The 13587-nt window shown below is 38.2% G+C and overlaps 2 protein-coding genes across 2 annotated transcripts in view; one reads left to right on the forward strand and one right to left on the reverse strand.

Annotated features, from left to right (window-relative positions):
• The window catches only part of LRRC31 (leucine rich repeat containing 31), a 51599-nt gene extending 49116 nt beyond the window's left edge, over positions 1 to 2483 (forward strand). The window contains exon 9 of the mRNA XM_007946633.2: positions 2152 to 2483. Within this exon, the coding sequence (XP_007944824.1) occupies positions 2152 to 2483 (332 nt within the window). The remainder of the gene's footprint in view (positions 1 to 2151) is intronic.
• A 2049-nt stretch (positions 2484 to 4532) lies between these two features.
• LRRIQ4 (leucine rich repeats and IQ motif containing 4) overlaps positions 4533 to 13587 on the reverse strand; it is a 23135-nt gene continuing 14080 nt past the window's right edge. The window contains exon 5 of the mRNA XM_007946636.1: positions 4533 to 4685. Coding sequence (XP_007944827.1) covers positions 4533 to 4685 — 153 coding nt within the window. The remainder of the gene's footprint in view (positions 4686 to 13587) is intronic.

The raw sequence follows: 13587 nt of genomic DNA on the forward strand, positions 1-13587 counted from the left end.
GATTATCTTCTGTGTCTGTGTTAATTGGTTTCCCTTTTCTTTGTTGAAGAGGGTCTGTGCAATCCTTCTGCCTAGTCCGCCATCTTGCCCCGCCTCCTAACAAATAATTTTTAAGAACTTGTTAATAATTAGTAGCTTATATTCATATATTTTGTAAATAACTTTTTTTCATATAGTAAACTACAAATAAATGTACTACATGACTCACAAGCCTACTTACCTAGACTTTAAAATATACGATTAATATAAAATAAAATATTATGTATTATTTTTTAGTATATTTTACTAATAGGGTACTCACAAAATTGGAAAATCCAACCAATACAGAAAGGTAAACTGAAAAATAAAAAGCTTCTTCTCCTAATTAGCAGGTTATTTCATATTCTTCCAGAATTAACACATATTGTTAAAAAAAAAAAAAAATTAAGGACCCCTTGTGGCACAGTGGTTAAAGAGTGCAGCTGCTAAATGAAAGATTAGCTGTTCGAACCCACCAGCTGCTCCATGGGAGAAAGATGTGGCCATCTGCTTCTATAAAAAGCATTGGAAACCCTATGGAACAGTTTTACTCTGTCCTACAGCATTAGGACAGAGTAGACATTACTCTGAGACAGATTTGACTAGATGGCAATGAATTTCAGTTTTTGGTTAAAAATTTACTGTTCATGTTATTTAATGGCAGATGGTTATACAAACAAAAGTCCTCATTTGTTAGAGACAGACAGTAAAGTACTGATAGGTGAAATGATATGATGTCTTGAATTTGCTTTAAAAAAAAAAGTACAGCGGAGAAGACCAGATGAATCAAGATTGGGCTAATCCTTTAACTGTTGAAGCTGAAAGATGGAAACATGGAGCTTCACTCTTTTAGTCTCTCTACTTTTGGGTATCTTTAAAAATTAACATAATACAAATATTTTAAAAAGAAGAAACATCATATTGTCTTTAAGTCTTAGCTTGGTCTTAAGGATACTATGAGTAACATGAGACAGAAAGAAAGAGAGACACAGACTGAGTGAGGTGTTGTGAGATATAGACCACTAAGCTCTTAATCACGCTGTGGGGACAAACTGTCTGCACATAAAAGCAATGGGGTTGGAGCATCCTGCTTGGTCTGGAGGCCATTCTGAGTAGGACGTGTTTGACAGACGAGGGCATATTTAGTGTCACAGGGGAAAGAGTCAAATGCCTCCAAAGTGTTGTCCAGCACCGCAGGCATGAGAAAGAAGGAGCTGAGTTTTCCATCTGGTTGAGAAGGCTCGTTCGGAGTCCAAAGGCAAGATTCCTCTTGTTGCAAGCTGCTTCACAACACTGTGGGTAACCTTGAAAGGATGGTTCAGACAGAATGAGGGTGGTCACCAGTAGAGAGACTCTGAAAGGGATTCTTCTTATGATCGTTGATCTGGAGGTTGAATAAAGAGACGTACAAGATCTCTTCCAACTTGGAGAGTGTATGTGATTCTCTGATTTCTCTAACTTAATCCTTTTTGTTGAAAAGGGAAGCATATGCCATTTGCCTTGTGTGCCTCTCTTGCTTCTTTTTAGGGAAGTCCTTAGCTTCTCTTAGCTTCATCATTAACTAATATTTATTAAGCACCATATTAGGTAGTACTGTGATATGAACTGTTCACAGGGAAAATTGTTCTGTGTCTCTAAGGTGAACTACAAATAATCCAGGTATGTTCTGGACATAAAAAGTGCTTAATTAAATAATTGTTGAATGAAGTATCACTAAATAAACAATAATAATTAAGCAGCATTTAGCAGCAAGAAGATTATTTACAAATGGTCCACACTTAAAGCCAATGAGCCATCACTCTTCCCATCTGATTAGAGAACATCTGCAGGAAGAACTGGGGCTTCAGGGAAGCAGAAAGCAATCATTTGACAAAGATAAATAAATTCTTTGGGTTGGGATTTGGAAAGAGGAATAAAAATTCATCCTTGAGTTCTACATGGGATGCACAGAGAAGACACTGGTTACTAAAGTAATTTCAGATGCCCTGAATAAAGCTGCTGGCTAAAAATAAATCATTACTAACTGTTAACCTGGTCATTACTAATCCTGAGATACTGTGTTAGGGAAGTAGAAAGTAGCTATGGTAGAAAATATTCTTATACTTCAGTATTTAGAGTGATTTTGTTTTTCAGCTTCAATAATACAGACAGGTCATCTGGCCAAATTACAGAAGCTTGACTTGAGCTATAATGATAGCATCTGTAATACAGGATGGACCATCTTCTGCCAGAATGTGCAGTTCCTCAAAGAGTTAACTGAGCTGGATATCAGCCTTCGGCCATCAAATTTTCGGGATTGTGGACAATGGTTTGGACACTTGCTAAGTGCTATGACCAAACTTCCTGAAATCACTGAGATAGGAATGAAAAGATGGATTCTCTCAGCTTCACAGGAAGAAGAACTGGAATGCTTCAACCAGGATCACAAAAGCAGCATTCACTTTGACCATGGTGGATTTCAGTAAGCTGATTTTCTCAAGTGTTATTTACTGTAAACCATTCTCCAAATGAGGAAAAGAACATGAATGAATCCCACTATAACCAACTATCATCTTATGGACTATTTAATGGGACTTAAATTACAAGATATTTGTAAATATATCTATACAATGATCTAATGTGAGCATGTCTTTATTCTCTATCTTATGGACCAAGGATGATATTTTTGAATGACCTTTTACCTGTTTTGAATGCATACTTAGTTCACTTAATGGTTAGAAGCCTTGTAAAAAATATTTAGATTCTGGTATATATGTTAATTTTTTTTGCCCAAGAATTTTCTGCCTGATTTTTCCTACATGTTAAAGGTTCTAAATATATAGGGGTGTGTGTGAGATTTTCCTAACGTGAAAGGCACTAGATGAATGATACATTCATGTTATCTTTACTATTGTTATACGTACCAAAATGTGCTCTGCCTACATTTTAGTCAGAGAGTGTACTCTTCAGTGGTTTACTGATGAGTAATTTTAAGTTTCAGTGACTACTTCAGATATAAAACACAAACATTAATAATAACTGCTGACATATACATCTTAGTAAAATGTGGTCATAACTTCAAAAACTAGTGCCCAAACTACATATTGTTAATACAAAATAAAACCATTTGTTATTAAAACAAACAGATTGTTGATATTACCTATGAGGTTTGTTGTTTTTTTTTTTTTTTTGGCATGGAATTTTCTACATTAAACTATCTCATTTATTAATTAAAGTTTTTGTGTTGCCATTAAGTGATTTTTGACACTTTTTAGTTTCTTTCATAAGAGTATGAATATTAGTGTATGGTAGATATATTTTCCATACATTTCTATTCTGATACACTCTAACCAAACTCTGTTTTGTTTTCTTCTTGTGGTATTAATAATTTATATTGCAATCATTGCTTGAAAGATGTAAATTTTACAGTCAACACTACTCCAAGAGAAAAAGTCATCAGGGTAAGAAGGTTTTGGATGGCACAGAGAGGATACTTTAGGTCATGTGATTGTTCTTCATTTCTCTGGGCATGCCCATGAATCCATGAACCCATGTGTCCATGCAAAAATGTGTACACAAATGTCCATAGCAGTTTTATTCACAATAGCCTAAAACCACAAGCAGCCCAGTGTCCTTCAGTGGGTAAATGGTTAAACACACTGTGACACAAAGGAATGTTGTTACTGTTAGTTGCTGGCAAGTTGATTCTGCCTCATGGCTATCCCAAGGAATACTATTCAGGAATAACAAGGAGTGGACTATCGATACACACAACAACCTGGATGGACCTCAAAGGAATTGTACTGAGTGAAAAAAAGTCACACCTAAAAGGTTACATACTGTGTGATTCCATTTATATGACATCCTTGAAATAACAAAATGATAAGATGTGGAGATAGTGATTGCCAGGACTTTGGGGATTAGGAGTTACGTGTAACTAATTTGCAGTAATCGAGCAGGTCTTTATCTTGATTGTAGCTTAGGTTACATGAAGATACATGTGATAAAATGTATAGAATTACAAACCAAAAAAAACCACAAATGAATGCACATATAACTGACGAAATCTGAATAAGCTGAGTGGGTTGTACCAGTTTCCTGGTGTAACTGTACTATCGTCATGCAAGATGTTAACACAGGGCAGGCAGGGTAAAGGGTGTATGTATGGTACCTCCCTGTACATTTCTTTGGAAATTCCTGTATTTCTAAAATTATTTCAAAATAAAAATTTTAGAAAAAGTAGATAATACTACAATGAGCCCCCATGTGCCCGTCACCTGTTTATATAATTATCATCTGATGCTGAATCTTTTGTCATTTGCACCCCAACTCACTGACCTTACCGATACTATTTTGAAACAATTTCCAGGCGTTTTATCATCTTACCCAGACATATTTCAGTAAAGATAAAGATCTATTACACATAATCATAATTCATGATTTAATTTTAGAGTGGTAGTCATCTAATTCCTAGATGTTTGGCCTTCTTCTTAAATCCATTAGGATTTATTATCCTAATTCATCAATTTATAGAATTATTTCTTGTTTCCCTTTGGAGGTTTTCCTTTTTCATCCTTCTTTCCTTTCTTATCTTTTGGAGAGATCTTTCCTTTTTTCCGTGGTCTTTGTAGTTCTTCATATATCCCCAGTCCTTTCCTTACCATCATTCCACGCCACCATGCCTGGATCTGAAAACAAGACAAGCTCAAATTCAGCATTAGCTGGTATCATGATGACCTGAAGATAGTTAAATCTCTTTGATTTGGTATGTGGACTTGAGAATGTGGAGCATAGGATATGATTAGGGAGAATGGGATATGCTTAGATCTCCAAATCTTATTTTCTGTCTTTCTCAATCAGCCAGTCACTCAGGCAAATTTAAAAAATAAATGCATTCAGAGCATTTACGTGACCATTATAGGCATGGTGAAAATAGCAGTAAGAAACCAGTGTGCTGCCTCCATGAAACTTGCATTCCAGTAGAGGAAGAGAAAAGAAATAAACACTTGAATGTATAATTTGTCAGATGTGATAAGTGCTATGGAGAATGACAGAGCAGAGTATGGGAATCGGAAGTGACTGTACCCTGTCTTCTCTCTTGTTACTGCACTGTCTGTGCTCCTCCCTAAAGCCAGACCTTGTTGCTTCCTAGATCCTATTTCTTCTCTTCTACTCAGGAAAACCTCTCCCACAATAGCTCCCCCTCCCCTACACCATAATCCCCCACTCCCTGCTGTGCATAATCACCCCTACCTCATACAACATGCTATTATTTCTCCCATCTTCGATAACACAGACCTAGATACACACATTTCTCTCTTCAGTCACTGAGCTATGTTTTTCCTGTACAGCAAAGTGTCTCAAAGTCATTGTCCAGACTTGCAGTCTCCAATTCTCCACAATTATCTATTGGAGTCATTAGGTGATAAAAATGGTTAAATGCCCAATTACTAACTGAAAATGTATCTCAGAAGAAAGGCCTGACAATCTTCTTCTGGAAAGATTAGAGCCAAGAAAACGCAATGGAACCAGCTCTACTATGCACACCTTGGGTAGCTATGAGCTGGAATCAACTTGAAGGCAGCTGGTTTGGTTTTTAGAATCATCTATTAAATATTGTGGTGCTGGCGAAGAATGCTGAAAGTACCATGGACTGCTAAAAGAACTAACAGATCTGTCCTGGAGGAAGTGCAGCCAGAATGCTCCTTGGAAGCAAGAATGGCCAGACTTCGTCTCACCTATTTTGGTCATGTTGTAAGAAGGGACCATTCCATGGAGAAGGATGTCATGCTTGGTAGGGTGGAGGGTCGACGAAAGAGGGGGAGGCCTTCAACGAGATGGATTGACATGGTGGCTGTGATGATGGGCTCATGTATAGCAGGGACTGTGGGGCTGGCGCGGGATCAGGCAGTGTTTCGTTCTGCTGTGCATGGGGTTGCTATGAGATGGAAACGACTCCACGGCACTTAACAACAACAACAATTAAATACACCGACTACTCTACCATAACGTCTTATCCAGGTCACTGATGACCTCCATGTTGCTAAAATCTAATGATCAGTTCTCAGGCCTCACTTTTTTGACTTGTTTCACATAGTTACTTGCCCATTCTCTCTCCCTTGCAACACTTCACATGGCTTCCACAACACCCCACTTTCTTGATTTCCCTTCTACTTCACTGGTAATTCCTTCTCAGTCTCTTTGCTAGTCTTCTTTTCCTTATTTTTGATGTTGGCATGGACCAGGACTCTAAGTCACTGCTCCTCCTCTCTGTGATTACTCCTTTGGTGATCTTAAAGTCTTGTGGCTAAATACCATCTATAGAGAAAAGACACCAATCTCCTATCTCCATTCTTGCCATCTCTCCTGAGCTCCATCTGAGATATCTAACGATTGAATGAGGTGGGGTGAGGGTATGATGTTTTACATTAGGTGGATCAAGAAAGGGTTCATTGATAAAAGGATATTTGAGCAGAGATTGAATGAAGTGAGAGCCAGAGTCTGGCCCATATTTGGAGAAAGAGTTGTGTGGACAAGGGGGTGAACTAGTGTTAAGGCCTGAGAAGGAAGCATGCTTGGTTGTCTAGAAGAACACTGAGGATCCATTGTGATTGAACCAAAGTGAGAAAGGAAAAAATGAGGGAGCAGGGGAAAGAAGATTGCCCAGGGGAACAATATTGCCTTCTAGAGGCATTTTTGGAAATTAATGGAGCTTTTTGTAGTCATAATATTTAACCTGGAGGGGCTGTGGTGGTTGAGTGGTAGAATTCTTGCCTTCCATGCAGAAGATCTCAGTTCAATTCCAAGCCAATGTTCCTCATGAACACTCACCACTCATCTGTTAGTGGAACCTTGCATATTTCTATGACAATGAACAGGTTTCAGTCTACACTAAGAAGAACTAGGAAGAAAGGCCTACTTCCAGAAATCAGTCCATGAAAACCATATTGATCCCAAGAAGCCTGTTCCCAATGAATCATTGGGATGGAATTTTATTTATTTATTTATTTATTGCATAGGGTCACCATGAGTTGGAGGTGACTCAAAGGCAGCTAACAACAACATTTAATCAATTTTTGTCGAGTTGATTCTGACTCATGCTGATCCCATGTGAGTCACAGTGGAACTGTATCCATAGGGTTTTCAAGGGCTGACTTTTTGGATGAAGATCTCCAGGTCTTTCTTCCAAGGCACCTCTGAGTATATTTGAACCTCCAACCTTTTGGTTAAAAGCTGAGGGCATTAACTGTTTGCATCACCTAATGACTCTTAATCTTAATGTTGTTTGTCATTGTTAGGTGCCATCACGTCAGCTCTGACTCATAGTGACCCTATGTACAAAAGAACAAAATTCTGCCCAGTCCTGCACCATCATCACAATCTTTTTTATGCTTCAGCCCATTGTCCCAGCCACTGTGTCAATCCAACTCATTGAGGGTCTTCCCCTTATTCACTGACCCTCTACTTTACCAAGCCAGATATCCTTCTCCAGGGACTGGTCCTTTCTGACAGCGTAACCAAAGTAGATGAGATGAAGTCTGGCTATTCTCCCTTTTAAGGAGCATTCTGACTGTAACTCTTCCAAGACATATTTGTTTGTTCTTCTGGCAATCCATGGTATTTTCATTATCCTTCACCAACACCACAATTCAAATGCATCAATTCTTCTTTAATCTTCCTTATTCATTGTCAGCCTTCATATGCATAAAGCCACTGAAAGTGCCATGACTTGGGTTGAGCACACCTTAGTCTTCAAAGTGACATCTTTGTTCTTCAACACTTTAAAGAAGTCTTTTGCAGCAGATTTGCTCAATGAAATATGTCCTTTGATTTCCTGACTGCTGCTTCCATGGGTGTTGATTGTGGATCCAAGTAAAATGAAATCCCTGACAAGTTCAATCTTTTCTTCATTTATTGTGATGTTCCTTATTGGTCTAGTTGTGAGGATTTTTGTTTCCTTTATATTGAGGTGTACTCCATACAGAAAGCTGCAGTCTTTGAGCTTCATCAGTAAGTGCTTCAAATCTTCGTAACTTTCAGCAAGCAAGTTCATCTGCATATCTCAGCTTATTAATGAGTCTTTCTTCAATACTGAGGCTACATTCTTCTTCATATAGTCGAGTTTCTCAGATTATGTGCTTAACATACAGATTGAATAAGTATAGTGAAAGGATACAACTCTGATGCACTCCCTTCCTGATTTTAAATCATGTAGTATCCCCTTTTTCAATTCAAATGACAGCTTGTTCTATGTACAGGTTCGTGTTCTGGGATTCCTATTTTTCACAATGTTAACTATAATCTGTTATGATCCACATAGTCAAATGCCTTTGCATAGTCAATAAAACACAGGTAAACATCTTTCTGGTATTCTTTGCTTTCAGCCAAGATCCACCTTATATCAGCAATGATATCCCTTATTCCATGCCCTCTTTTGAATCTGGCTTGAACTTCTGGCAGCTTCCTGTCAATATACTGCTCCAACCATTTTTTAATTCTCTTCAGCAAAATTTTTACTTGCATGTAATATTAGTGATATGGTTTTATAATTTCCACATTCTGTTGGATTATCTTTTGTTGGAATGAACACAAATGTGGATCTCTTCCAGTAGGTTGCCCAGGCAGCTGTCTTCCAAATTTCTTGGCATAGACAAGTGAGCACCTTCAGTGCTGCATCTGTTTGTTGAAATATCTCAATGGACATTCGGTCAATTCCTGAAGTCTTTTGCCAATTTCTTCAGTGCAGCTTGGACTTCTTCCTTCAATACCATCACTTCTTGATTATATGCTACCTCTTGAAATGGTTGAATGTCAACCAATTCTTTTTGATTCAGTGACTGTGTAATCCTTCCATCTTCTTTGATGCTTCTTGCATCATTGAGTATTTTACACATACTTCAATATTACAACTCAAGACTTGCATTTTTTCTTCCATTCTTTCAGTTTGAGAAATGCCAAGTGTGTTCTTCCCTTTTGATTTTCTAATTCCAGGACTTTGCACATTTCATTATAACACTTTACTTTGTCTTCTCAAGCCAACCTTTGAAATCTGTTCAGTTCTTTTATTTCATTATTTCTTCCATTCACTTCAGTTACTCTCCATTCAAAAGTAAGTTTCAGAATCTGTTCTGACATCCATTTTAGTCTGTTCTTCCCTTCCTGTCTTTTTAATGGCCTTTTGCTTTCTTCACATTTGATATTCTTGATGTCATCCCACAACTCATCTGGTCTTTGGTCGTTGGTGTTCAGTGAATCAAATCTATTCTTCTGATGGTCTCTAAATTCAGGTGGGACATAATCAAGGACATATTTTAGCTCTTGTAGACTTCTTTTAATTTTCTTCAACTTCCACTTGAACTTGCTTATGATCAATTGATGGTCTGTTCCACAGTCAGCTCCTGGTCTTGTTCTGACTGATAATACTGAGCTTCTCCATCACCCCTTTCCATAGATGTAGTCAATTTTATTGCTGTGTATTTTATCTGGTGAGGTCTATATATATAATCACCATTTATGTTGTTGAAAAAGGTATTTGCAGTGAATAAGTTTTTGGTCTTGCAAAAGTCTATCATGTGGTCTCCAGCATCATTTCTTTCACCAAGGCCATATTTTTCAACTACCAATGCTTCTTCTTTATTTGCGATGTTCACATTCCAATGATCAATACTTATTGATACATCTTGATGCATGTTTGGTCAATTTCAAATGCAGAAGTTGGTAAAAATCTTCAATTTTCTCATCTCTGGCTTAGTGGTTGATGTGTAAACTTGAATAATATAGTAAAAATTGGTCTTTCTTGTAGGCATACAGATATTATCCTATCACTGACAGCATTGTACTTCAGAAGAGATCTTGAAATGTTCTGTTTGACAATGAATGCAACACCATTCCTTTTCAATTTGTCATTCCCAGCATAGTAGACCTATTATTATTCTGATTGAAAACTAGTCCATTTCAGCTCACTAATGCCTAGGATATTGATCTTTATGCTTATCATTTCATTTTTCACAACTTCCAATTTTCCTAGATTCATACTTTGTACATTCCAAGTTCCAATTATTAATGAGTGTTTGCAGCAGTTTCTTCTCATTTGAGTCATGCCACATCAGCAAATGAAGGTCTCAAAAGCTTTACTCCATTCACGTCATTAAGGTCAGCTCTACTTTGAGGAGGCCACTCTTCTCCAGTCACATTTTCAGTGTCTTCCAATCTGAGGGGCTAATCTTCCAGCACTATATCAGACAATGTTTCACTGCTATTCATAAAGTTTTTAATGACCAATTTTTTTTCAGAAGTGGTTGGCCCTAGTCAAGTCTGGAAGCTCTACTGAAAGCTGTCCATAATGGGTGACCCTTGTAGTGTTTGAAATACCAGTGGCATAACTTCCAACATCACAGTAACACATCAGCCACCATGGTACAACAAACTGACAGAGAAGTGGTGGTTATGTGTTTAATAGTTATCAACATTTATAATAAATTTTATGCTTCCTGATCAATGTTAGGAGCTCTGGTATCATAGTACCTGAGGCATTTGACTGCTAACCAGAAGGCTGGTGGTTCAAACCCACCAGCACTCCTTGGAAGGAAGGGTGGCTTGAGAATACAAAGTAAAGTATTATAATGAAATGTGCAAAGACCTGGAATTAGAAAATCAAAAGGGAAGAATACACTTGGCTTTTCTCAAACTGAAAGAACTGAAAAAAAAATTCAAGCTTTGAGTTGCAACATTGAAGGATTCTATGGGCAAAATATTGAACAAGGCAGAATGCCTCAAAAGAAGATGGAAGGAATACAGTCACTGTACCAAAAAGAATTGGTCGATATTCAACCATTTCAGGAGGTAACATATCATCAAGAATTGATGATATTGAAGGAAGAAGTCCAAGCTGCACTAAAGGAATTCATGAGAAACAAGACTCCAGGAACTGACAGAATACCCATTGAGATAATTCAACAAATGGATGCAGCATTGGAAGCACTCACTCATCTATGCCAAGAAATTTGGAAGACAGCTATCTGGCCAACAAACTGTAAGAGATCCATATTTGTGTCCATTCTAAGAAAAGGTGATTCAAAAGAATGTGGAAATTATTAAACAATATCATTAATATCACATGGAAGGAAAATTTTGCTGAAGATAATTCAAAAACAGTCACAGCAGTATATTGAAAGGGAACTTCCAGAAAAACAAGCTGAATTCAGAAGAGGATGTGGAACAAGGGATATCATTGATGATGTCAGATGAATCTTGACTGAAAGAAAAGAATACCAGAAAGATTTTACTTGTGTTTTACTGACTATGCAAAGGCATTTAACTTGTAGATCATAGTAAATTATGGATAACATTGCGAAGAATTGGAACTCATGAGGAACCTGACATACATAGACCAAGAGTCTGTTGTTCCAACAGAACACGGGGATACTGCATAGATTGAAATCAGAAAAGGTGTGCATCACAGTTGTATTCTCTCTTATTCAATCTGTATGTTGGGCAAATAATCTGAAAAACTCAACTATATAAAGAGGAATGCAGCATTAGGACTGGAGGAAGGCTCTTGAACAACCTGTGATATGCAGATGACACAACCTTGCTTGCTGAAAGTGAAGAGGACTTGAAGCAATTACTGATGAAGATCAAGTCTACAGTTTTCAGTTTGGATTCCATCTCAACATAAGGAAAACAAAAATCCTCACAATTGAACCAACAAGCAATGTCATGATAAATGGAGAAAAGATTGAAGTGGTTAAAGATGTCATTTTACCTGGGTCCACAATTAACACCCATGGAAGCAGCAGTCAAGAAATCAGCTGTCATATTGCACCTGGCAAATCTGCTGCAAGAGACCTATTTACAGTGTTGAAGAGAACCACTTGGAGGGGGACCTATGTAAGAGATCCTGGAGAGAGTGGGAGAACATTGTGGAACAAAACTCAAAATCCTTCAAAAAGGGGGTTGGGGAGAGACCAGGATTGCTGCTCTGATAGAGCCTGATGGGACCACTGAGACTATGGCCCCTAGCTGTCCTTCAAGTCTGGAATAGAACCCACACCTGTGGCTTCCAGCCAAACAAAAAACAAGCATATGAGCTGAACATTTACATTAAGTAGATACACTCCTTGGAGAGATCAATCATGGGAGAATAGAAGGGCTGTGTATGCACAGGGAAACATCTCGGGTGGCAGGAGTACATGGGAGGGAAGGACACAGGGAAGAGGTAACTATGGGGAGGAAGTGGAGGGTAGCTGTTGCATTGTGGGAAATTACAGTCAATGTCATGAGACAAAGTGTATGGGAGCTGCTGTATGGAAAATGAGTTTGCTCTGTAAACTTTCACCTAAATCACAATAAAAATTAAAAAATAGATAAAGTGTTGAAGAGCAAAGATGTCACTTTGACTACTAAGGTGTGACTAACCAAGCCATGTTATTTATTTATTTTTTTAAGAAAAATATTTTACATTCAATGTTATGTGTACATTTAGTTTCACTCCCCATTTACCACGCCCAACCCTAACCCAATCTCCTCCTCTCCCTGTCCAGTAACTTCCCTCTGTGCCCCTCATATTTATGCAACCCTGCAGCCCTATGACATGATGGCCCTTGAGACTAGAAGAACTAGATGGTGTCCAGCTACCAATGCCAACCACCCAGGAAAGGATCAAATCTGGAGATCCTGGATGGAGTGGGAGGAAAAACCTGGAACAAAATCCAAAAACTCAATAATGACCAGAATTTCTGGTCAGATGGAGTCTGATGAGACCCCAAATACTATGGCCCTGGAATGCATTCTGTGCCTGGAATAAAGCCATGTTATTTTTAATCACCTCATAGGCCTGTGAAAGCTGGGCAATGAATAAGGAAGACCTCAGAAGAATTGATGCCTTTGAATTGTGTTGTTGGGGAGGAATACTGAAAATACCATAGGCTGTAAGAAGAACAAACAAATCTAACCTGGAAGAGGTGCAGCCAGAATGCTCCTTAGAAACGAGAATGGGCAGACTTTGTCTCACCTACTTTGGTCATGTTGTCAGAAGGGGACCATTCCCTGGAGAAGGACATCATGGTTGGTGAAGTAGAGAGTCAGTGAAAAAGGAGAAGACCCTCAACTAAATGGACTGACACAGTAGCTACATCGGTGAACTCAAGCATAGAAAGGATTGTGAGGATGGTGCAGGTCCGGCAGTGTTTTGTTCTGTTGTACATAGCATCATCATGAGTCAGAGGTGACTTGACTGAACCTAACAACAACAACAACAACACTCTCAAAAGGAATCCCTGCAGACAGAGAGTTAATATACTCTGCTGCTAACTGGGAGGTTGGAAGTTGGAGTCCATCCTGAGCCACCTCAGAGGAAAGGCCTTGTGATGTTCTTCGAAGAAATCAGCCATTGAAAACTGTGAGGAACCCAGTTCTACTCTGACATACATGTGGCTTCCATAAGTCAGAGTCAACTCCAAGGCAACTAGTTTGGTTATTTTTATTCTTTTTTTAAAAATTTTATTTTGATTTGGGTGAAGATTTACAGAGTAAATTTACTTTTCATACAGCAGTTCACATATACTTTGTCTCATGTCATTGACCAAAATT

This window comes from Orycteropus afer, unplaced genomic scaffold (genome assembly GCF_000298275.1).
Source record: "Orycteropus afer afer isolate SDZICR_OR568_19922 unplaced genomic scaffold, OryAfe1.0 scaffold00168, whole genome shotgun sequence".
NCBI classification, from domain to species: domain Eukaryota; kingdom Metazoa; phylum Chordata; class Mammalia; order Tubulidentata; family Orycteropodidae; genus Orycteropus; species Orycteropus afer.